This window comes from Poromitra crassiceps, assembly GCF_964638095.1.
Source record: "Poromitra crassiceps genome assembly, chromosome: 22".
Classification (NCBI taxonomy): domain Eukaryota; kingdom Metazoa; phylum Chordata; class Actinopteri; order Beryciformes; family Melamphaidae; genus Poromitra; species Poromitra crassiceps.
In genome coordinates this window covers 24,578,139-24,604,536 of record NC_139647.1, presented here as the reverse complement: position 1 = coordinate 24,604,536, position 26,398 = coordinate 24,578,139, and the positions used below count along the sequence as shown (strand labels likewise).

The 26,398-nt window shown below is 47.1% G+C and overlaps 1 protein-coding gene across 1 annotated transcript in view; it reads left to right on the top strand.

The window, feature by feature from the left end:
• LOC310796444 (protein TANC1-like) overlaps positions 1-26,398 on the top strand; it is a gene marked incomplete at both ends in the record, with an annotated part of 42,624 nt that overhangs the window by 12,123 nt on the left and 4,103 nt on the right. Inside the window, 10 exons of the mRNA XM_083658625.1 lie at positions 529-645; positions 1,581-1,874; positions 5,421-5,581; positions 9,474-9,705; positions 15,659-15,822; positions 16,575-16,667; positions 19,961-20,084; positions 20,475-20,504; positions 20,592-20,683; positions 21,556-21,702. Coding sequence (XP_083514751.1) covers positions 529-645; positions 1,581-1,874; positions 5,421-5,581; positions 9,474-9,705; positions 15,659-15,822; positions 16,575-16,667; positions 19,961-20,084; positions 20,475-20,504; positions 20,592-20,683; positions 21,556-21,702 — 1,454 coding nt within the window. The remainder of the gene's footprint in view (positions 1-528; positions 646-1,580; positions 1,875-5,420; positions 5,582-9,473; positions 9,706-15,658; positions 15,823-16,574; positions 16,668-19,960; positions 20,085-20,474; positions 20,505-20,591; positions 20,684-21,555; positions 21,703-26,398) is intronic.

The window sequence follows — 26,398 nt, the reverse complement described above, 5'->3', positions numbered from 1 at the left end:
CCAGGAACCTCCATCTGAGAAGGCTTAGACTTATAAATGAAGCTAAATTTAGTACATGATGAATGCTCTCTGTACTGCAGATGGGTGGATATCAATTATGATCAAAATAGCCGTTCTTGTACATCCTGCATAATAACGTCTAATGATGTATAATAATACCAGGAATATACTATAGGGGTCCTATAAGGACGTCTAGAGGTGTGAGAGCTCTCTCTCTCTCTCTCTCTCTCTCTCTCTCTCTCTCTCTCTCTCTCTCTCTCTCTCTCTCTGTCTCTCTCTCTCTCTCTCTCTCTCCCTGTAGCATTCCTCAAGGTTACATCTTGCTGTTCCACATTGCCATGGATACAGTCATGTACTTGAGCAATGAGTCAGCCACGTATGTGATATGCATGTATGTCCCTCTCCTTGCACATTCTCTGATTCTTCAAATCTCTCTCTCTCTCTCTCTCTCTCTCTCTCTGTCTCTCTCTCTCTCTCTCTCTCTCTCTCTCTCTCTCCTTCCATCTCTTACTCCCTCCCTCTGTCCAGCCACCAGCTCCGCCAGATTGGAGGATCTGAGTTATTTGGACGCCCAAAAGGCTCCTGGGCACAGGAGCTCCGTTCGCAAACACAACACAGCTGGTCGCACAAACGATGACTCCAAAGGTACCATGTGGCGCCACCATGGGGTGAAATCAAGGAGCAACTATAATTGCATGTTGCAGAAATATCCGTAGACTCGTATGGAACCTGTTGGGTCAAATGTTCAAGCTGACCACCTTTACTTTCACTGACCTGACCCTTAACACTCTTCTCTCACTCTCTCTCCAGTGAGACTGGACATTTCTCTCGTAACGGGACAGGCCCGTCTGTCCCGTTACGAGAGAAATGTCCAGTCTCACTGGAGAGACTGGACATTTCTGTCCCAGATAAAGACCATTTCTTTCCGACTTCTCCCTACAGGTTCCAAGGTGTGAGTGACAGTGTGGCAAATAGAGAAGTGTGTTCCCATGCAGGTGGAGGAAGCTATCCAGGGCAGGTGTGATGAGGCTGACTGCTACATCATCCTCAAGGTAACACATTAGATCTACTGCCACTTAGGCCATGTTCAGACTAGGAGGCCAAATCTGATTTGTGAACTTTAGTGACCTATTAATGACTTTATCCAGATTGGTTTTATGAGTCTGGACGCTCCAAGTCTGATTTGTGTCACTTGTCCCAAACCACATATGGAGGTAGTTTCCAATCTGCTTTCGACTGATGTGTCTTCAGTGCGGACGCGCAGATCCACCAAATCTGATTTGAACGTCACTCGCAACTCGTCATCAAATGCTTCTGCGCGGGAAAACCACGTCGCCAACGTACGTATTTACTGATGCCCACGTCGTTACCATAGCAACCCATGCAGATAGGCTGTTTAGGTCTGGACACACAGATCCGACTTGAGAATCAGATTTGTGGCAGTGCGGACACACTCCCAAATCAGATTTGGGAAACCAATCAAGATAATGATGATTAATGACTTTATCAGCAAATCAGATTTGCCTGTAATGTGATTGTGAACATGGCCTAACACTCTTCTTCTCTCACTCTCTCTCCAGTGAGACTGGTGCCGTTCAGGCAGGGCGACATCATGCTGAAGCCTCTGTTGTTTGAGGTCCCTGGCATCACCGCGGACACGCCCTTTGTGGGCCGTGATTGGCTGTTCGTACGGCTGGACGAGGTGCTGACGAAAACGAGCAGCTGCGAGGGACGCGGCGCCGTCATCGTGGGCAACGCCGGCTCCGGCAAGACCGCCATCATCTGGCGTCTGGTGATGCTCAGCTGCCACGGCACGCGCACGCTGCAGGGAGGGGGAGGGCCCGCCCCTCACAGCCCCGCCTCCTCTCCCAAATGTAAGACCCCTTGTTCGTGACCGTTTGTGTGTTGCTTCTCCCTAAGGCAGAGGTTCTCAAATGTTTTTCAGCCGAGGAGCCCTTACAAGATAGAAATATACCGGGGGACTCCCTCATTCTGATTTGTGATTCTCGGCTAAGCTTAATTGTTTCCATGGTAACGTGCTTGACTTTTAAATTGATGACTGATATGAGTTTGTTAGATTAGAATGTAATCCGTGAACCATTTTAGATTTAAAGCATAAAATATTTGCGTTGAACTATAAAGCACTCTCCAGTGCTGCTGGTGCAGCTGTAACCCAAGTGTGGAGACGTCTGGCTACATGAAGTGTGGAGGCAGTCTGGCCAAGCGAGACGGAGGCTAGTCTGCTGATTGCAATTTTGCAAGAGGAGATTGCTGTGTTTTGTCCTCGTTTCTTTTGAGTGGCACTTGAACTGTTCTGTTCTCTGAAGGTCATAAATGGGCAGCTGGGCAGCTTCTCTCAATCCTTTCCTATATTGTTATAGCGAGTTCTGATTGTATTGTTGGGAAAGGCAAAAAGAAGTTGGTCAACAGAACATGCCAAATTGTCAGCCAGATGGTCTAGATGTCCTTGTCTGCACTGTGTTCCAAAGAGTGGATACCACAATATAAAATGTTCAATATCGTTGCACTTTCCATTGATATATTCTGCATGTTGTCATTTTGATATAGATATAAATTTAACTTCGATATACAAAGAATCAAATACGATCATTCTAGGGCTGTGGCGATTCACTTATCTCCCGATTCGATACTATCACGATTCTTGGGTGCCGATTCGATTTATATTGCGATTCTTAAGTATTGCGATTCTACGATTATTTGCGATTCGATATTACGATTTATTGCGATTTCTGTTTATTTTTTTATTTTATTTTTTCAGTTTGTTTGCTTTTTTACACTAGATTAGAACATGGGAAAAGTTGAATCATACACTAGAGACTGTATATTATATCATGAGTAGGGCTGGGCGATATAGTTAAAAACGGGCGGACTGGGATCATAATTCAGGCCGGGCATTAGATACCAAGCAGGCCAGGCCGATATGGGCCGACGCGCGTGAAATTTGGGCCGTTTGAAGCCCAATTTGGGCCGTTTGAAGCGAGATTTGGGCCGTTTGAAGTCCAATTTTACAATGAGATGCACCCACTTTAACCCTGAAGTATAATTATTACTTCAGACTAACTAATAAAGTAATAAAACCACTAGTAAACCAGTAGGCGGCGTCTGGCCTGCTGTTCAGTGAGTGGCCTGACTGCAAGCACACAATTTTATTTTTTTGTGATTATCGATTCTGGAATAAAAGATCGATTCAAAAAATCGTGACATTAAAAATCGCGATACTTAGGTGAATCGATTTTTCCCCCACCCCTAGATCATTCTGTACTCGCGTAACAGTAGGGTGCCCTCTATGAAACAAACACTCTCTGCCATAATGTGCTTAAAGGAACAGCTCACCCTAAAATCCAAAATACATATTTTTCCTCTCACCTGTAGTGCTATTTATCCATCTATATCGTTTTGGGATAGCTGCCCGAGTTTTGGAGATATCGGCAGTGTTGGGAACGTTACTTTAAAAAAGTAATTACGGTAGTTATAGTTACTCACTACTTGTTCCAAAAAGTAACTGAGTTAGTAACTGAATTACTCTATAATAAAAGTAACTACCGGTAGTTACCAGGGAAAGTAACTATTTGCGTCATCTCCACCTTGAAAATGCCAAATTTTCGACCAAAACGGGCCGAGGCCGGGCTTGTTTTTTATTTATTTTTAATTAATAGGTCCGGGCCGGCCGGGGTCGGGCCGTTTCAATAATTCAATTAAATAATGTTGTATTAGCGTACTCGTTTGATTTTTTTTTTTTTTCTTCCCCCGATTTTTTTATCCCCCAGTAGTGCTCATTTTGGTTTCAATCCTGGTTGCTACTCCATCCTCTGCCGATCTTGGGAGAGCCGAGACTGGCTCCATGCTTCCTCCGATACATGGGCAGTCACAAGGCCGCTTCTTTTCACCTGATAGAGGAAGCTTCACCGGTAGGACATAGCACGTGGGAGGTTCACACTATTCCAACCAGTTCCCCTCCCTCTGAACAGGCGCCCTTAGCGGTCAGAGGAGGAACCACATTAGCAACCAGGATGTTGCATGTTTTTGTGAAGGGGGTTCCTATATGAAGGAAACCCCCGGAAGGCACGGGGAGAACATGCAAACTCCACACAGAAAGGCCATTTTGCCGACCCCACCCGGGCGGTGGGCACTCGAGGACATGCGGTGTGTGGACGGGCACGCATTCCTTCAGCGCTCACCTCGTCCCCAGGTGGGAATCGAACCCACGACCTTCGAGCTGTGAGGCGATAGTGCTAACCACTGCACCACCGTACCTCCCGTACTTGCTTGATTTTACACAGCGGGCAACAGTCAGACAAAGAGGAGGAGTGCACAGACACTCCCCCAGCCACACAGTCACACACAGACCCTCACATGACGTTAGTAGCTGTAGACAGCTATAAACAAGCCGTTTGTGCCGTGTCCGTCCATGTACAGCGAGCGGACAGCTCCCGAACACAGACAGAGAGAGAGAGAGTGAAATAGAGACAGACAAAGAGAGGCTGCGCAGGACGGCCGCGCGGCGACGCAGCACGCCGAACAGAGACGGAGAGAGATGTGTCATTATATCGGGCCTATATTCGGGCCTCGCAACGGGCTCGGGCCAATTAATTTTATAACTCCTCCGGGCTGGACCGGGCACAGGTCTGCATGTCACGGGCCGGGGAGGGCTCGGGCCGAAATTTCAGGCCCGCACAGCTCTCTACTCCGGACTCGCCATTTCTGCTGCTTCCTCGAATCTGTTTGGTGTGTGTGTGTGTGTGTGTGTGTGTGTCGCCCGTGTCCTGACTCCTGGCTCGTGTGTAACACTGGCTCCGATTGGCTACCATGAAACACATGACTCTGCCTTAGCCAATCATAATCGTTTATCTCGTTATGTTAACCCACCAGGTCTCCTCACTTGACAACACTAGTGTAGGCTACGGGTAGTTTACTCAATCATTTCATAGTAACGCACCGCATTTAGCGTTCAGTAACGATAACGGCGTTATTCCAAACACTGGATATCGGCCAAATAGCTCCTCCATGAAGCTGCTCATAACAAGGTCTGTGGATTATCTTGAGTAACGGGGTCATGATTTCTGGAAAGAGACATTGCTGTTGAGTTTATCAAATGTATTTCTTTGGCACTTTGAGCACCACAAGCCGAGTGCCATCCAGTTCCATTGCATTCAAGAGAAGACAGACATCTCTGCGGCCGATATCTCCAAAACTCAGAGGCAACTATCCCAAAACGGTATAGATGGATAAATAGCACTACTAGGGTGAGCTGTCCCTTTAAACAGTCTCGCTTGAAAGAGGTAATTGCAACAACGTTGAAAGCATTTCACTCTTGGCATTTCCTACGTTCGCCCCGGAGACGTCGTTTACCGACTCTTAATTGGCCGCGGTGTGTTTGCTGTTGTGTGCGGCGAGTTCAGGTGCGGATCGGCAGGGAAAAGCAGCCTCCAACCAGCCTCCAGAGTCCCTGCTGCCTCCTCCCCACAAAGACTCCTCCTCCCAGCCCAACCAGAGTGCTGTTGCAGGCACAGGCGATACCCCAACACACAGGAGGGAGGCTGTCAAATGCCTGGCTGCCAAGGTACAACACACACACACACACACCTACACACACACACGCACACACACCTACACACACACACACACACACACACCTACACACACACACACACGCACGCACGCACGCACACGCACGCGCGTGCGCGCGCACACACACACACACACACACACACACACACACTGCATTGCATTGCACTGCATAATACTTGTTATTTATCATGTTTCTGACAGGTGCTGCTGACTAACCTGCTGTAATTAATTGGAAGGTGGAAAAACTTTGGATTGCATTTGCATTGCATTATGGGAGAAAGTCTCTATTCCACGTCTCAGAATGTCTCTTTTTATCCTAACAATTCGATTATTATTTTTGCATTTTTTCCCCCTCATCAAAATGGTAAATAACACAATGTGGCATAAACAATAATGCAGGGAATGACTCCTAGTATAAACATTCACGCAACACTGATTAGTACAGATGCCATCTGTAGGAATAGATAATAGGCCTAGACTAGTATTGTATATTGTATAAGAGTATATCTTCTCTCTCTTCAGTCTCATGTAGAACCTGCTTCATAGATGACTATGACTATGACTATGTAGTATTGTATATTGTATAAGAGTATATCTTCTCTCTCTTCAGTCTCATGTAGAACCTGCTTCATAGATGACTATGACTATGACTATGTAGTATTGTATATTGTATAAGAGTATATCTTCTCTCTCTTCAGTCTCATGTAGAACCTGCTTCATAGATGACTATGACTATGACTATGTAGTATTGTATATTGTATAAGAGTATATCTTCTCTCTCTTCAGTCTCATGTAGAACCTGCTTCATAGATGACACCATGGAAGGCTTCTAAATTTACTAACTTGGCCTCGATAACAGTTTCCATGGGAACTAGTCACACGACTTGTGATGGATAGATAGACTTGTGATAACGCTGCACGTGGACCTGGTGTCTCATCTGGTATGAACTGGCCCAGTTCTGAACCACATCTATTTCATACACGTTCCACTCATCCCTTTCTACTATAATGCAATTACACTCTCACAGATGAACTCTTAATGGGCTTCCAGCGAGGCAATTATGGCTGTCGTTTTCAAATAGTGGGCAATTATGGTGACGTTATACCCTGCGTTTGATGCTTTGGTTCAGTTTAGCTGTCGCTGCTCCTGCATGGAATAAAAGCACCCTAATTGGTAGTATAGTCCACTTCTCAGACTATATTGCTTACCATTCAGCTGACAGCAGGAATAAAGCACAGAGTATTTATTGAGGGACTGAGATACTCTGGCTCTGCACTGTTGGATTGAATGAAGCTGCCGTTGTTTGAGTTTCATGTGTGGAAACGAGGTTATGACTCAGCTCCTTCAGTGAGTGAGCAGCAGTCCTCTCCTTTGACCACCAACACAGCCGGTGAACCAGAGACACAAAGGCCAGAGACAGACACAAGTGGAGGGACTTTGTTGCTGACCTGTATGCGTCAGCTGGCGTAATGGTAGTGAGTGAGTGAGTGAGTGAGTGAGTGAGTGAGTGGGTGGGTGGGTGGGTGGGTGTGTGTGTGTGTGTGTGTCAGTGAGTGGGTGGGTGGGTGGGTGGGTGAGTGAGTGTGAGTGTGTGTGTGTGTCAGTGAGTGGGTGGGTGGGTGGGTGAGTGAGTGTGTGTGTGTGTGTGTGTGTGTGTGTGTGTCAGTGAGTGGGTGGGTGGGTGGGTGGGTGAGTGAGTGTGAGTGTGTGTGTGTGTGTCAGTGAGTGGGTGGGTGGGTGAGTGAGTGAGTGTGTGTGTGTGTCTGGGTGGGTGGGTGAGTGAGTGTGAGTGTGTGTGTGTGTCAGTGAGTGGGTGGGTGAGTGAGTGTGTGTGTCAGTGAGTGGGTGGGGGGGTGGGTGAGTGAGTGTGAGTGTGTGTGTGTCAGTGAGTGGGTGGGGTTGTGGGTGGGTGGGTGAGTGAGTGATTGAGTGAGTGACTCTTCTTTGAGCAATGTGCATATACATTCTTGTTATTTGTTGTGATGTAGTCTCCTGCTTCACCCGATACATGTGCAGTCGCCAGCCACTTCCTTTCACCTGACAGCGAGGAGTTTCACTGGCAGGACGTTACGTAGCACGTGGGAGGATCACGCTATTCCCCCCAGTCCCCCCCCCCCCCCCCCCCCTGCAAGCGGAGGAATACAGAGTATAGATTAAGGCTGGTACAATGTTTCGTCAACTGGCCAAGACAGAGGCCAGGGCTTAAAATACAGTGAAAAGAGTGGAGCTGTTATCCTAGCACTGCTGAATAAGGAAGGACGTCAATGACAGATCAAAACATGATCGTGCATGGTGGTGTTCAAGAGCACACTGTTGGCATCTGATTGTGAAGGGTTAATGTCGAGTTACAGAGCGGCAAAACCACTCTCATTTCTCCGCCTTGTGGACGGCGCTCTGGGCTGCAGTGGGTTTGGTGGAGCTGGAAAGTGGAGGTGTGGGTGGTCGATGCAGAACATGGAGGAAGATGAGGAGATCCAGCCGTGCACAGATTAAAACCTAGGAGGATGAAACAGGCGCAGGTGATGCAGTTTGCCCGCTGACCGGTCCCATGCAGCATCGGGTGGCAGGTTGCCTTTCCTTCCACTTTCACCACCGTCCTGGTTGTCAGATAGCAGATGTGATAAGATACAATTATTACATTGCCTCAAATAAGTTGTCAAACGAGTGTTATTTATTGTGACAAGCAACCTCCCCCACACCTCCCACCCCCCAGACAAAGAGTTTTAACCAGGAAATGTGCCAGCTGCAACAATCAGTCATGTTCTAGACCGGACCTTGCACCCATCATTATTTTACAGCGGGGCATTCAAAAAGAGGAGGGTCTTTCTTTGAGCCAACTCAGCGTTCTTGCTTTCCTGGCTGCTGCTGCAGGGAGTATTCTGCAGTAACTCTATTGTTTTCCTGCTCATCATGTCCTCTGGGATGGGCCCAAGCAAAGACAGCATTGGGTCCCTGGGTAGTTGAAATCCAAATACTGATGACTGCGCACAGCTCAGGCAAACGCGGAAGTAACTTTGGTTACAGAAGGAACCCCTCTTTGTTAGTTCTGGCTCTGGATTTACTTCGAAAATGACAGTTTCCCATAAGCGTTTGGTTATTATTTCATGGTGTGGTGAACAGGTACACGAGTCACAACATGTATATGTGAATGTTTCTGGCGCTGTTGGAATGTGTATTTTGGGCGACTGACCGGGGTTAGGCAGCTGTACCATATGCTGCCATTGTAGTGCTAAGCTAACTAGCAGTGAGGGGTGTACTGCACTTTGTACTGCACACGCACAGTGAAGATAAAGGCCACACCCACATTCTACTTTTACTGTCGGCAAATAGGTGAATCTCCAAAAATGTTGGTGTATCCCTTTAATATGTAGGGTTGTTTCATAGAGACACTGCGTAACGCGTCATCATTCAGAAGCCACGCCCAAGACGGGGGAAAACAGAAACCCCCCCTCCAATCCTGGCATTCTCCTATGTCACATGCATGGTTGCGTGTTGCACAAAAAGATCGTATATACGGAAGATGAACACTCCAACTTACTTCTTGACAGCTAGATCCACATTTTTCTTCTCGCCAATTCTCAATGGCTTCCTTGTTTTGCTCAGGAGTACAAAAAAAACTTTAACTGGCAATTTTTTACATTTGTTGTCTGCGCAGCCCACCACACAACAGCTTTTAGCTATGTTTAATTCAAGGAAAATGACGCTGGTGTGTGGAAATCAACAGATCTTTTCCCCTGTGATGGGCGTGGCCTATTTCATGCAGTGTCTCTATACTAGACCGCACCCTGTACAGACTGGATATTGGTCTCCTTGTGTACTGTCTGTTTTGAATCTTTATCAGGTTCTTCTTGGCTTTCCACCTCCTCTCTTGTCCTCTCGTTAGGTGGTAGCCTACCATTTCTGTCAGGCCGACAATACCTACACCTGCCTGGTGCCCGAGTTTGTTCACAGTGTCGCCGCCCTGCTGGCCAGAGCGCCGCAGCTCGCCCCCTACAGGGAGCTGCTGGTACAAGAGCCACATCTGCAGAACACACTCAGCCTGCGATCCTGCGTTCAAGACCCCATCACCGCCTTCCGCAAGGGGGTCCTCGAGCCCATGGCAAGCCTGCGCAAGGGTAATAAGCTCTGTTTCATTTGTGCACACACACGCACACACACACGTACGCACGCACGCACGCACGCACACACACACACGTACACACACACACGCACACACACACACACACACACACACACACACACACACACACACACAGACTCACACACAGACTCACACACACACACACACACACACACACGTACACACACACACACACACACACACACACACACATGTACACACACGCACACACACACACACACACACACACGTACACACACACGCACACACACACACACACACACACACACACACACACACACACACACACACACACACACACACACAGACTCACACACAGACTCACACACACACACACACACACACACACACACGTACACACGCACACACACACACACACACACACACACACACACACACGCACACACACACACGTACACACACACACGCACACACACACACACGCACACACACACACACACACACACACAGACTCACACACAGACTCAGGTGAAAGCACACAGACAGCTGGTTGAATCAAGCAGATGAAGAGAAGAGCTCTACCGTGATGGATGTATAGCTGTGTGCGTGTGTGTGTGTGTGCGCGCGCCGCGCGCGTCTGTGTGTGTGTGTGTGTGTGTGTGTGTGTGTTGGTGCGCGTGCGTGCGTGCATGCGTTTTGAGATAAATGTGATATTAAAGTTTAAAGGAACAGCTCACCCTAAAATCCAAAATACATATTTTTCCTCTCACCTGTAGTGCTATTTATCCATCTATATCGTTTTGTGTTAGTTGCCTGAGTTTTGGAGATATCGGCCGCAGAGATGTCTGCCTTCTCTTGAATACAATGGAACTGGATGGCACTCGGCTTGTGGTGCTCGAAGCGCCAAAGAAATACATTTGAAAAACTCAAACAGCATATTGTCTCTTTCCAGAAATCATGACCCGGTTACTCAAGATAATGCACAGACTTTGTTGTGAGCAGTTTCATGTAGGAACTATTTTCTTTTGCAGTCTCATGTAGGAACTAGCTAGCAGCTAGCGGGTGTAGTTCGGTCAAAATAAAATAGTTCCTCCATGATTTCTGGAAAGAGACATTGCTGTTGAGTTTATCAAATGTATTTCTTTGGCACTTTGAGCACCACAAACTGAGTGCCATCCAGTTCCATTGTATTGGAGAGAAGGCAGAAACTCTGCGGCCGATATCTCCAAAACTCAGCCTACTAACACAAAACGATATAGATGGATAAATAGCACTGCAGGTGAGAGGAAAAATATGCATTTTGGATTTTAGGGTGAGCTATTCCTTTAAAGAACTTTCAAAGTTTAAAATAATTTAGTACCAGTTTCCAGGTGGGAAACTGTCTGCTCCTCACCTGGCAATGAGGGAGGCTGCTGCTATCTCCTGTTTGGAATAGCCCCATTAATGGCTCCATGATGGAACAGCTAGAAGGTTCTGGGTTCGATTCCCACCTGGGACGCTGTGAGCACTGAAGGAGTGCGTGCCCGTCCGCATGTCCTCGAGTGCCCACCGCCCGGGTGGGGTCGTCAAAAGGGCCTTTCTGTGTGGAGTTTGCATGTTCTCCCCGTGCCCCCTGGGGGTTTCCTTCATATAGGAACCCCCTTCACCAAAACATGCAATATCCTGGTCGCTGTAGTGGTGCCTCCTCTGGTCGTTAAGGGCGCCTGTTCAGAGGGAGGGGAACTGGTTGGAATAGCATGATCCTCCCACGTGCTACAGTATGTCCTACCGGTGAAGCTTCCCCTGTCAGGTGAAAAGAAGCGGCTGGCTAACTGCCCATGTCTCGGAGGAAGCATGGAGCCAGTTTCGGCTCTCCCCAGATCGGCAGAGGGTGGAGCAGCAACCAGGATAAATAAATTAAAATTAGCACTAATGGGGGATAAAAATGTGATTAAAAAATCAGGAAAAAAATATATTAAAAATAATAATAATAATGGCTCCATCATGATGGGGTCCATAAGATTATTTTTTCCAGTTCAGGTCAAAGATTTGAAATGCTGCAGAATGTCAAACAGATGTTTGAGGTCATTTTACATCGAAATGCTGAGTGTTATTTCTGCACCCGGTGAATCATCAGCATCAATACCACCGGGGTTTCAAGGTCACCGAACCCTCTGGAGAGGCGGCAAATGTTACCGGCGTATTAGCCAGCTCACTTTCTCATGATACGCTCGGCCGGCTGGAGTGATGTGTTGTGATGACTCAGGTCTCGGCAGTCTGTTTTGTCTACTCCATCTCTATTAACACATTGAGTGCCAGCCATTTTTTCAATCCTGTAGGTAAGTTGTGCCAGGGTTTTTTTTGAGGATTCTGGCTCATTTTACAACAGCCGAGGATTCTTTTCTGTTAAGACTTCGTGAACACCAATCATCTAAAAATAACTAATAGAATGTGTGCTTTCTCTGTCTAAAAGAGTTAGTTTGCAGAGTTAGTAGTTATGTAGATATTAGCCGTTGAGTACAGCATGGTTTTAGCGTATGAGACAGCAAGCTGAGATAATCGCAGTTTTGTGAAATTCAGCAGAACAGTCACCTGCCTGTGATTGTGGGTGCCTTTGGGCGAGTCTGTATACTGTATTGTGTGTGTGTGTGTGTGTGTGTGTGTGTGTGTGTGTGTGTGTGTGTGTGTTCGCGCGTTGCTCCGCGGCTCTGGGGGGAGGGGATCTCTGTCCGTTCTGTGTGTGTGTCTCCGGGCTCCTCCCTCCGTCTGTGCTGCTGGGAGTTTGCAGCGAGTTGAGCAGCCTCTCTCCCTGGCAGCGAGTGTGGATAGGTCTCACTGTCTCTTGGGTTTGAGAGCCCCGATTAAGCCCCGTGCGACTCTAGGCTTTATGCTGCTCACCCAGTCCATTTCTGGACCCCCCACCGCAGCAGCGCGAAGCGTCCCCGCCTACAGTATGAGAATGAGGCTCGTTCGTTTCTGACTGTAAAATCGCCAAGCCATTTCCGCGGGAGGCGGCTGCTTTTGGTCCACGGGTCCCGTGGCTGTGGCTTTCTCTCTGTCTCTGTCGCCACTTAGTGGTCGGTAAAATAGATTATACACATTCTCTTGCTCCAATAGTTATCTCGAAGATGTAAAAGGGGTTGATTGATGTCCCACCGTCAAAAAAAATAAATGTTTATGTAAGACGAGATAGCTCGTCCTTGGCACTCAAGCGCTGGATTATGTAAGATGAGATAGGTCGTCTATGGCACTCAATGTGTTAAGCAGGTTAGAATAAATGGAGAGGCCTTGTACCAGAGAGGACGGACAAACGCTCACAGAGATGCATCGACAGCTGAGATGAAAGCTGAGGGTTTTTCTCCGGGCTTCTTCTTGTTTCTAGCTAACAAAGAGCAAATGCCTTTCTGGTCACTTTGAGCAGAATGGATGTCAGCGTGGGTCTGTGTGCCTGTGTGGTCTCAACAGAGCTAATAGCTACTGGGAAAATGAAGATGCATCCATGTCTACTGTATCTATGAGAGACTTAAAGGGACAGCTCACCCTAAAATCCCAAATACATATTTTTCCTCTCACCTGTAGTGCTGTTTATCCATCTACCTGTATATCGTTTTGGGATAGTCGCCTGAGTTTTGGACATATCGGCCGCAGAGATGTCTGCCTTCTCTTGAATACAATGGAACTGGATGGCACTCGGCTTGTAGTGCTCGAAGCACCAAAAAAATACATTTAACACATTCACTGCCAGCCTTTTTTTTTTTACTGTAGGTAGCTTTTGCCAGAGGGTTTTTTTGAGGATTCTGGCTCATTTTACAAGAGCCAAGGATAATTTTCTGCTTGGACTTTGTGAACAGAAAGTTCACAAAAGTACTAATAGAATGTGTGCTTTCTCTGTCTAAAAGAGTTAGTTTGTAGAGTTAGTAGTTATGTAGATATTAGCCGTTGAGTACAGCATGGTTTCAGCGTCTGAGACAAAAAGCTGAGATAATCGCAGTTTTGTGAAATTCAATCAAATAGTCACTTTAACCATTTATTTTTGGCATCAGTGAGACATCAGACATAAACAATATAGTTCTGAACAGTAATTTCCTCCATAGCAGCACCCGCACCCCCTCTCCTTACAACTCCTCCCTCCGTGGGCGTGTCTGGTGGATTTCAGCAGCGTTTGTCAGTCACAAGCCAGTCTCTCCTGCCTGTCTGAGCAGTGAGCAGCAGCCTCCCTCTCTGGCGGCCCCTCGTCGGCGAGCGTGGATGTGGCTTAATCCGTTCTTGGATTTTCGGTTGAGAGCTTTGACGAAGCCTTGTGTGACTCTAGGCTTTATGCTGCGCGCTTCAAAGTGTGCTTTCCACCCAGTCCACCTTTGGAACCCCCCACCGCCGTGCGCCCGTGTGAAAGGTTTTCGCCTACAGTATGAGAATGAGGCTCGTTCGCTTCTGGGTCCTCGGTTGAGCTCAGCTGGAATGCGTGCGTTTCTGGCCAAACAACACTCAATAGTCTGAGCACCGTCGCCACTCAGTGGGTCGGCGGAATGGATTGCACACGCCCGGCGGCTCTAACAGTATAATAGAAGATGCAAAAGGGCCAGATCAACGATCCACCGTCAAAAAAAAAAAATCGATTCTGAAAACGTTGTCCAGCTGTTGTTGGCAGTCAACAGCTGGATTCTGAAAACGTGTTTACACGTTGTTGGCAGTGAATGTGTTAAAATACTGTATACATTTGTTGTGAGCAGTTTCATGTAGGAACTATTTTCTTTTGCAGTCTCATGTAGGAACTAGCTAGCAGCTACAGTAGCGGATGTAGTTCGGTCAAAAGAAAATAGTTCCTACATGACACTGCTCATAACAAGGTCTATGGATTATCTTCTTGAGTAACGGGGTCATGATTTCTGGAAAGAGACATCGCTGTTGAGTTTTTCAAATGTATTTATTTGGCACTTTGAGTACCACAAGCCAAGTGCCATCCAGTTCCATTGTATTGGAGAGAAGGCAGAAACTCTGCGGCCGATATCTCCAAAACTCAGGCACCTAACACAAAACGATATAGATGGATAAATAGCACTACAGGTGAGAGGGAATATATGTATTTTGGATTTTAATGTGAGCTGTTCCTTTAACATAAAACTCCCATACCAGCTGTGTTGCCTCATTGCAGGCATTGTGCCAGGCAAATCTAATATATCTGGGTTTTTAATCTGCTTCCATCTCTTTCCATCTCTCTTCTCTCTCTCCATCTCTCTTCTCTCTCTCCATCTCTCTCTCTCTCTCTCCATCTCTCTTCTCTCTCCATCTCTCTCTCTCCATCTCTCTTCTCTCTCTCCATCTCTCTTCTCTCTCTCTCTCTCTCTCTCTCTCTCTCTCTCTCCCTCTTCCCATCTCTCTCCATCTCTCTCTCTCTCTCTCTCTCTCCATCTCTCTCTCTCTCTCTCTCTCTCTCTCTCTCTCTCTCCCCATCTCTCTCCATCTCTCTCTCTCTCTCTCTCCCTCTTCCCATCTCTCTCCATCTCTCTCTCTCTCTCTCTCTCCATCTCTCTTCTCTCTCCATCTCTCTTCTCTCTCTCCATCTCTCTCTCTCTCTCTCTCTCTCTCTCCCCATCTCTCTCCATCTCTCTCTCTCCATCTCTCTCTCCATCTCTCTCTCTCTCTCTCCATCTCTCTCTCTCTCTCTCTCCCCCCATCTCTCTCTCTATCTCTCTCCATCTCTCTCTCTCTCTCCCCATCTCTCTCCATCTCTCTCTCTCTCTCCATCTCTCTCTCTCTCTCTCTCCATCTCTCTCTCTCCATCTCTCTCTCTCTCTCTCTCCATCTCTCTCTCTCTCCCCCCATCTCTCTCCATCTCTCTCTCTATCTCTCTCCATCTCTCTCTCCATCTCTCTCTCTCTCCCCCCATCTCTCTCCATCTCTCTCTCTCTCTCCATCTCTCTCTCTCTCTCTCTCCATCTCTCTCTCTCTCTCTCTCTCCCCCCATCTCTCCTCATCTCTCTCTGCAGAGAGGAGGCTGCCTGAAGAAGACTACATCATGGTTGACAGTCTAAATGAGGCAGAGTTCCACAAGCCAGATTATGGAGACACCATTGCCACCTTCATCACCAAGATCATGTCCAAATTCCCCGTCTGGCTGAAGTTGGTGGTCACAGTCCGGACGGGCCTGCTGGTGAGACCATCTACATGACAGTGTACAGAGTCATTCATAATTCCTGGCCTGCCATTATCCCTCTCTTAGCTCCCTGTGCACACAGTCTGTCTGATGTGTTTAGCTGCTATAGAGACACTGGAGCGCGTCATCATTCAGAAACCACACCCAAAACGGGGGAAAACAAAAACTACCCCCCCAATCCTGGCGTTGTCCTATGTCACGTGTTGCACACAAAGATCATATATACAGAAGATGAACACTCCAACTTACTTCCTTGACAGCTAGATCCACATTTTTCTTCTCGCCAATTCTCAATGGCTTCCTTGTTTTGCTCGGGAGTACAAAAAAACGTGGCAATTCTTTTTACATTTGTTGTCTGCGCAGCCCCACCACACAACAGCTTTTAGCTATGTTTAATTCAAGGAAAATGATGCTGGTGTGTGGAACTGAATGGAGAGCTTTTCCCCCGTGATGGGCGTGGCCTATTTCATGCAGTGTCTCTATGGCACAGCGAGTACGGCTTTTGGCACCGTAGCTCTAGCTATGCTGATCCCTGCTGCCCTGGCACTCACTTCCTCAATCTGGTTGGTAATCCCACGAGACACATCTGCCTAACGCCAAGGCCACGCCTCCAAATGCAGGCTGGATTACGCCCTACAACTGGGAAGCTGGAGCTTGACAGCCAGCCAGCCAGTTACATCATTGGGTTGGTGTTGAAGGATACACAATACACATTTAAGGTCAATTCCTCTTTAATGCCAGCATTTCAGCTTGGCAAGAATATTTCAAAATATCTTGACCACGCAGACACACGCGGCCGGACGCCTCTGGACTTGGCTGCCCTTAACGGAGACACAGACACAGTGAGTTTTCATTCTGTTGTCGGGCCGGGCGATAATGCAATATTATCCTTTAGAATAATCATTGATAAGTGGAAGAAAAGAGGTCCAGAGTGCTCGAAAGTCCAAAACTGGTGTGGTGAAGGTGCTCTTTGGTGAGGATCACAAAGGTTCAAAAAGAAGAAAGGTCCAAGGCACTCTTCTGGCAGGAAGTAAAAAGCCTTTATTTACTTAGATGGCTATATCATTTTTGAAAAGTTTAAAAACATAGCTAGTGCATGTTAAAAGAGCTGGGACATGACCCACGCGTAGCGGCACAAACAGCCTTCTTCAGGGAGAAGAAGGAGAAGACTTCCCATTAAGTATGGGAGGAATATTATTTGAATATTTTCTGTTTTGTTTGACATCCCATCTAACATTACCATTCGGTTAAATGAGATGAACATTCATTTGTTAGAATCAGACATGGTGGCTGAATAGATATATTTTAGGGCTGTGCCGATTCACTTATCTCCCGATTCGATACTATCACGATACTTGGGTGCCGATTCGATTTATATTGCGATTCTTAAGTATTGCGATTCTACGATTATTGCGATTCGATATTACGATTTATTGCGATTTTTGTTTCTTTTTTTCTTTTCTTTTTTCAGTTTGTTTGCTTTTTTACACTAGATTAGAACATGGGAAAAGTTGAATCATACACTAGAGACTGTATATCATGAGTAGGGCTGGGCGATATAGTTAAAAACAGGGGCGGACTGGGATCATAATTCAGGCTGGGCATTAGATACCAAGCAGGCCAGGCCGATATGGGCCGACGCGCGTGAAATTTGGGCCGTTTGAAGCTCAATGTCGGTCGTTTGAAGCCCAATTTGGGCCGTTTGAAGCCTAATTTGGGCCAAGTCCAATTTTACAATGAGATGCACCCACTTTAACCCTGAAGTGTAATTATTACTTCAGACTAACTAATAAAGTAATACAACCACTAGTAAACCAGTAGGCGGCACCTGACCTGCTGTTCAGTGAGTGGCCTGACTGCAGCACCAAAAAAAAAAAAAAATTTTTTTTTTTTTTTTTTTTTTTTGCTTTTGCGATTATCGATTCTTGAATAAAATATCGATCCAAAAAATCGTGACATTAAAAATCGCGATACTTAGGTGAATCGATTTTTTCTCCCACCCCTAATATATTTATTTATTTATTTATCTTTGGAGCAGGTAGGAGATAAGTATTAAAGGATACAGTACATGTAGTACTTGAGAAGAGAATGTTATCTCAGAGTCAGCTGTCTGGTTGAAACGGTGAGCTCTGTGGCTAGTCTCTTGCTAGTCTCAACGCCAGACCCATGAGAGTTCTTGTGCCGATACACTACGTTACTGCATGCTGCAGATCTTTCTCTGGGTCTGGGAAGCTTCCCTGGCCTCAGCCAGCTGGGGTCGGAAGTGAACCATTCACTTGGCCAGTGATTGGCCAGTGGTGGATTCAGTCTTCACCAATCAGTAACGACTTTGCGATCAGCGACGGCATGGGAGGCGCAGCCCATATTTCGAACCGCTCTCTCATTGGTGCTATGACCTGTCACTCATTCAATTTCACCCCCCCTAGATGCGCCCTCAAACCCCAGCAGTGGCTGTGAAGTGGCACAGACCCACAGGAGTCGCAGCGATTCAACGTAATATTTGAGTCTGGGGAGAGACTATTCTCTTGTCCAAATGGGGCTTGTCAGAAATATCTCCCAAAAAGCCAGTTTGTGAAAACGATATGACTTCCAACCGGCGTATTTATATCCACAGAACGAAAAGCGGCAGCAGCGCATCGTTCAGTGGATCGTCAACTAAACTCCACCCGGCTCACGCGCAAATGTTTACAATCGGACCTCTGACCTGACTGTGCACAAAACGAGCTCACACCACCAGCTACACCAGCCACACGTTCACCACACAGCAGTCTGCGGCTGCGACCGAGAAAAAAACGTGAAAATAGTGTGATTTCCTGATTAGTTAAAGTGTGCGTAATGTAGGAACTGTGTCATGTTGACGCTCAACTCCCCTGTGGAGAACCACAAATGGCTTTTTTGGAGATATTTTTGACAGCTTCCCTCCCATTTGGACTCATTGTTACATGTAGTAATGGCCTAGCAACAGAGCTCGCCTTTTCAAGCAGACCGCTGACTCAGGAGCCAATATCCTCTGTGGGTCCAATTACTCCAGGACCGGTATGTCAGAGACAAATGGTCAAATCGCCCCAAACGTTTGATCCTTTGAAGGAGACTCACGGATGACAGCAGCACCGGGGGCTGAAAGCTGGTCTGCCACCTGGGAGGATGAGCTCATTAAGTGAGATGTTTAGAGAGAAGGCGGGCGCCCAACTGACAGGATGATCACACGTTAATTATAGCAATTAAGGCGAGAAGGAACATAACGCACAGGTGTCTGCTCCGTCTCTGAGAGGGTAGAAGAGCAAGAGAGGCAGGCTTTACGCATGTGGAGAGGTGGTCTTCAGTACATTACTTACAGCTTGTTTGAGGTGCCCTCCTGAGCGTGATGACACCTTGTGGCTTTTCATCCTTATCTATCTATCGATCTATCGATCGATCAATCTATCTATCTATCTATCTATCGATCTATCTATCTATCTATCTATATATAAAATTGAGTATGTGGGCGATGTCTGTTTCAAGTTCTGTGTTCGGCCACAGCTATGCTGTTTTATGTGCGATCGGGCTGAAACCTTCAGGGTGTGTGTAAAGGGCACCCGTGCGGGTGACCTGATGGAGCAGGATTTTCTAATTAGGCTAATTAGCTAATGACGCGGTGTCATCAGGGATGTCATCAGTGATGATGTCAAAAGTGATGTCATAAGGGCGAGCACACACACACACACACACACACACACACAAGGAGGCATTGTGACATCACTGATGCAATAACATTTAGTGAGCCACACACAAACCACACTTCTGCACGCGCCAATAGGGTAGGTTACGGGCTACGGGCGCAGCGGCCTAGTCAGCTTATGAGAACTGGAAAAGTGTAAAAGTTTGTAGTGGAAAACAAGTTACCAGAAAACGAATGATTACACCAGAAATCACCATCATCAGCATGTAATAGGCTGAACGTCTCTGTCGCCACATTCTTTATGGAGATCGACCACGGCTTCAGCTACTGCGAGGTCATTGAGTTTCCTCTGAACATAGCAGAACGTACATTGTATAATCAGACAAATGACTGGAACAGATAACCACTTTCCCATTGCTACAGTCTGCATTTAAAAAACGCCAATAGTCTCTAATGTGTTGTTGTATGCGTGGTCAGGTGCATTGTCTAGTGGAACATGGATCGGTGCTGGAGAGGGCTGACAACAACGGTACCAGAGCTCCAGAGCAGGCTAGTGGCTGCCCCGCCGCCCCGCTGGTGAAGAAAGGATCCACCAAGATGGGTAAAAACACTATGTAAACACATGTAAACACTATACTTTTTTTGTAAACTAAGTGTGAACTGTCCATTAAAGAAAAAGGGTAAAAAAGACATCCTACTCCTATGGTCAGGGAAGGGGGGTGGTGCTAGGGCTGGGCTAGGCATATAACCACGAGGCGCTTATGTCTAGTTTTATTTTATTTTTATATTTTTTGGCAGTGATTGGCACAGAGCTTATTGCTTTTTATTTGGCACTTTTTGCACCTGCAACCTATTAATTCACCTATTTTAACCTCTGTCTACCGTTAGTCTCCATTCTCTTAACACTTCCCATTTCACAGCCACATCTCAAACTCCCTTTATCTCTCTCCCCATGATGCTCTCCTCGGGGTGCTCCTTGATTGACTCAAAGGCTACAGAACGTCTCCACACGATCGATCAGGTACATGATTTATGAGAGGCAGAGAGTGAACGAGACACACAGTGAGCAAGAGAAAAGAAAGATAAATGAATCTGTGCTCTCCCTCAGGTCACGCCACGTGGGCTATGGCTTCCTCCAAGCCAGACGTTCTCCTCATCATGCTCCAGAAGCTGATGGAGGAGGGCAACATGTTGTACAAGGTAGGTCAGCGCTGGAGGGATGAAAAACACAATATGTTGTTCAAGTCTATTTTGTGTGTGTGTGTGTGTGTGTGTGTGTGTGTGTGTGTAGTTAGTTAGACAACTGGCTGTTTGTGGAGAGGTGACCACCTTGCAGCCATCCTCATATTATTTTTGTGGTTTAGCAGCCAAACACAGTTCAGCGTGTTTGGCTTTGCTTCACCTCTCCACCTCTTTCTCCCTCTCTATCTCCCATCTTCCTCAATCTCTCCCTGTGCCCCTTCCCCCCCCCCCCCCCCCCCCCCCCCCCGGCAAGACAGTTTATACAGTATGCATATTTACATATACCTATGTGGGATTCGAAATAACGAAGGTTATGCCCAACCCCACATAGGTTGCGCTAAAACCACCACCGCAAAGCGTCCTCCTGTACTTGGCCAGTCGGCAGGAAAGTATTGCGGGACTTCACGAGACTTGGTGACCGAGATCACGTTTGAGGTAATTTGATCCCTGTGTGACTCCAGGAAACAGCCTTTGGCGAAATATCAGTGTGGTGGTTCTTGAGGGATCAGATTATGGCGATATTTGGCGAAAACGGGAATAAAAATAGCTATTTAGATGCAGGAAAGACAGGCTCACACTTGGCCTCAAGTCAGCTCCATTTTACAACTGACTTGGACGCTATTGATGTCAAAACAACGCTAGGACGGCCAGAAACGCCGCGGAGATCGCCTGGTGAGTGGCCAAATCATAATTAATGCCAGGAGATGGATCCAGGTTAAAAAAAACCGAAATTCTCCTTTAAGGACCAGTTGTGGGAATCGGCACTGAAGGTGTTGTAGGAAGACCAGGTATCTTCAAAACTGTTCCCCTCTTCCCTGTGTGTTTTTCAGAAGGGCCGTATGAAGGAGGCAGGCCAGCGCTACCAGTACGCCCTGAGGAGGTTCCCTCGCGAGGGTCTGGGCGAGGAACTGAAAGGCCTGAAAGATCTGCGCATCTCCCTCTATCTCAACCTCTCTCGCTGCCGCAGGAAAACCAATGTAAAAAGCCCACGGCTGCTTCAGTGGTGTCAAACTGCTCATGCAATATTGAACAGCGTCAGCGTCTTTTTCAGCTGGAGGTCATCCCTTATCATCAGTTTGCATCAGGCGTGCGAGTAGTGCAGCGTTAGATCCACTGTCTACCAACAACACAAGGGGACGGCTTGGCCAGGCATCCATACAGGCACAATTGGCCGTGTCTGCGGGTGGGAAGCCGGATTAAAGGGTATATGTCCTGGTCGCTGCACTAGTGCCTCCTCTGGTCAGTCGGGGCACCTGTTTGGGGGGGGGGGGGGGACTGGAGAGGAATAGTGTGCTCCTCCCACGCCTCGCTGTCAGGTGCAAAGAAGCAGGTGGGGACTTCACATGTATCCGAGCCGGAGGAAGTATGTGCTAGTCTACAACTCTCAACAAGTGGAGACTGCAGTGCCACCAAGCACTGGTACTGCATGGTGTCCACTAAGATACCATCACCTCGGAATGAGATGTTTAGAGCGGGGGAGTCTGGTGCAGCGCACAGGTCCTAGACCTGGTGAGACGAGGGAGGAGCCCGGCCGGGTGGCAACCCACAGAGCCCGGTCCCTCTATGTACCAGAGCCCCCCCCCCCCCGGTCCCGGCAGAGTAGTTCCAGAGCAGCGGATTGAGTGGCCCTGACCACGTGACCACCTTCGACCCTTCCTGGAGGGCTGACCGTGGGTAGCTACTGGGACGTAAGTTGGGGCTTGGCGACCAGGACAGCAGGGGGAATTGGCCAAGTACAATTGGAGAGAATATGGGGTGAAACCCCCCACCCCACCCCCACCCCCCCCCCAAAAAAAGAAAAAGGTATAGACCAGCGATCCTCAAAGTCCGGACTCCGGTCCGCATCCGGACCCAGACGCCATCCTATCCGGACCGAGCCCTATAACCTACAAATCACTGAATAGTTACATTTTCACGGAGCATTTCTATTTTAACCGGCACATGCTTTTCTAGCCTTTACGGTACTGGTTTATCTGTCAGGAAGCTCACAGACCAATGCATGCGCTGTAAATCATCACACGTGATGCTACTCAGCCAATCAACAAGCGAATCGATTCTGCCTGCTGCTGCTGCGCGAGAGTTGACACACGGCGGAGGAGAGGTGAGACTCAGAGAAATGCGAGAGAAGTATTTCACATCGCGTGCTCAAAAGAAACGAGTAGACCGCAAAAACAAACCTTTAGTTTTAATCCAGAGCAGGCAGACTCATGTTCATTCATTGGTCTCACGAGCAGTTCAAAACCGGTATGTCTCGTGAAGTGTGATGCGATCCTGACCAGCTGTCTATGGAAGTGCCACACATGAGCACACACACACTCAAATCCAGGGCGCACACACACCTGCATGCAAAGTTTGCATTGCGAGCGACCGATAGATAGAAAGACAGACAGACAGAGTGGGAGCTCACTTCTATCAAGAGAAAAGGAGGTTTGTTGTCTGAGAGCCTGACTGATAAAATGTGAAATGGAGTTAAGAAAAGGAAGACAAGGGGGAACTTATTTTTCTAAAATTAAACACTATATTTTAACACATTGACTGCCAGCCTTTTTTCAATGCTGTAGGTAGGTTCTGCCAGTTTTTTTTTTGAGGATTCTAGGCTCATTTTACAAGAGCCGAGGATTCTTTTCTGTTAGGACTTCGTGAACACCAATCATCTAAAAATAACTAATAGAATGTGTGCTTTCTCTGTCTAAAAGAGTTAGTTTGTAGAGTTAGTAGTTATGTAAGCATTAGCAGTTGAATACAGCATGGTTTCAGCGTCAGAAAAAATATTCAGAGATAAATGGCTTTTTGTGAAATTCGATAGAACAGTCACTTTAACCATTCATTTTTGGCATCAGTAAGACCTAAACAATAGTTTTGAACAGTAATTTCCTCCATAACAGCAGGAAACTCCCCTCTGCTTCCAACTCCTCCCTCCGTGGGCGTTCTTCTTGGCTGCAGCGCCGTGTCACAAGCACTTTCCTACCTGTGCAAATGCACTCTCATACTCTCGACCTCTCAAATAAATTTCTGAATAGAAATTAAATTACTCTAAATTAGAGCGAAAAAGAAACAAAAAAGAATGGGTTGAAAATCCCATTCTAAAAGCCTTTTATGGCTGTTTCCAATTTGGTGCTATTTTGCAAAGCAAAATGGCCTGCTGCACCACAAGCTTGTCACCAGTCTCACTGCTTTCATGCTGCTGCTGTGCGGCTGTGAGCCTGTCTGCACGGCCGCTCTTTGAGGAAGTCTCGTTGGACTCGCTCGCTTCTTGGAGTTTTGGTTGAGAGCTTTGATGAAGCTTTTGCGATTCTGGTCATATTTATGCTGCGTGTTTCAAAGTGTGTTCCATCCGTAATCTATTATGCAAGTTTACAATCCCGCACTGCCAGCAATCAGCGCGAAAACGAAAGCGTTTTCGCCAATCCATTTTCATGAGAATGGCTTCGTCACACTGCTTTTTGCTTGCCTTCCTCCTTCCTTGTCGCCACTTAGTGGGTCGGTGGAATGGGTTGTACACGTTGTACACGTCCAATACTTTTATAAGAGATGTAAAAGGGTTAGATGCACATCCCACCGTCAAAAAAAAAAAAACGATTCTGACGACGTGTTAACACCTTAAGTGCCATAGCCGAAATAATTCGTCTTACATAATCCAACGCTTAAGTGCCAGAGCCGAAATAACTCGTCTTACATGTTTTTTTGACGGTGGGACATCAATCAACCCCTTTTACATCTTCGAGATAACTATAGGAGCAAGAGCATGTGTGTAATCTATTTTACCGACCACTAAGTGGCGACAGATACAGAGAGAAGCCACAGCCACGGGACCCGTACACCAAAAGCAGCCGCCTCCCGCGGAAATGGCTTGGCGATTTTACAGTCAGAAGCCCGGAGACACACACACAGAATGGACAGAGATCCCCTCCCCCCCAGAGCCGCGGAGCAACGCGCGAACACACACACACACACACACACACACACACACACACACACACACACACACACACACACACACACCGCGGGAGCAAGCCATTCAAGGAAATGGCTTGGCGATTTTACAGTAATCCATTTCAGACTCGTCCCCGCACGCAGGCAAGCAGGCAGGCAGGCACGCAGACAGACAGGCAGGCAGCACAACGCGCTTCTGACACGCCCGCTGTTAGAGCCAGGAGGAAGGAGGAGAAGACACACGGAGGGAGGAGTTTGAATGAGAGGGGTGTTTCCTGTTGTTATGGAGGAAATTACTGTTCAAAACTATTGTTTAGAATGTCTGACGGTCTTACTGATGCCAAAAATGAATGGTTAAAGTGACTGTTTCACAAAAAGCCATTTATCTCTGAATAAATTTCCAGACGCTGAAACCATGCTGTACTCAACGGCTAATATCTACATAACTACTAACTCTGCAAACTAACTCTTTTAGACAGAGAAAGCACACATTCTATTAGTTATTTTTAGATGATTGGTGTTCATGAATTCTTAACAGAAAAGAATCCTCGGCTGTTCTAAAATGAGCCAGAATCGTCAAAAACACCCCTGGCACAACTTACCTACAGGAATGAAAACATGGCTGGCACTCAATGTGTTAACACATTGAGTGCCAGCCGTTTTTTCAATCCTGTAGGTAAGTTGTGCCAGGTTTTTTTTTGAGGATTCTGGCTCATTTTACAAGAGCCGAGGATTATTTTCTGTTAAGACTTCGTGAACACCAATCATCTAAAAATAACTAATAGAATGTGTGCTTTCTCTGTCTAAAAGAGTTAGTTTGCAGAGTTAGTAGTTATGTAGATATTAGCCGTTGAGTACAACATGGTTTTAGCGTTTGAGACAGGAAGCTGAGATAATCGCAGTTTTGTGAAATTCAATCAAACAGCAGAACAGTCACCTGCCTGTGATTATGGGTGCCCTTGGGCAAGTCTGTATACTGTATTGTGTGTGTGTGTGTGTGTGTGTGTGTGTGTGTGTGTGTGTGTTCGCGCGTTGCTCCGCGGCTCTGAGAGGAAGAGATCTCTGTCCGTTCTTTGCCCCCACAGCGTGTCTGTCTCCCACTCTGTGTGCTCTCTCTCTCTCTCTCTCTCTCCTCTCTCTCTCTCTCTCTCTCTCTCTCGGGACTAGAGAGAGAGAGAGAGAGATAGAGAGAGTGTGTGTGTGTCTCCAAACTCCTCCCTCCGTCTGTGCTGCGGAGGGAGGATTCTCCGCCGCCGTCTGGACTGTAAAACTGTTTCTTGAGGTGTCGGCTGAGAGCTTTGAATAAGCTTTTGCGATTCTGGTCTTATTTATGCGCAAAGGTACTCGAGTGTGTGTGTGTGCGCGTGCGCGCGCGCGTGTGTGTGTGTGTGTGAAATCGAAAGAGTTTTCGCCCAGTTACTTCCTTGAAAATGACACTGGCTTTCTCCAGCGCGCTGGCTGGCTGTGGCTCTGGCTGTGGCTGGCTGTGGCTTTCTCTCTGTCTTGGGAGAGAACTGTCGCCACTTAGTGGTCGGTAAAATAGATTATACACATTCTCTTCCTCCGGTATTGATATAGAAGACGTAAAAGGGGTTGATTGATGTCCCACCATCAAAAAAAAAAAATGTTTATGTAAGACGAGATAGCTCGTCTATGGCACTCAACCGTTGGATTATGTAAGACGAGATATCTCGGCTATGGCACTCAACGTGTTAACACGTCGTTGGCAGTCAACAGCTG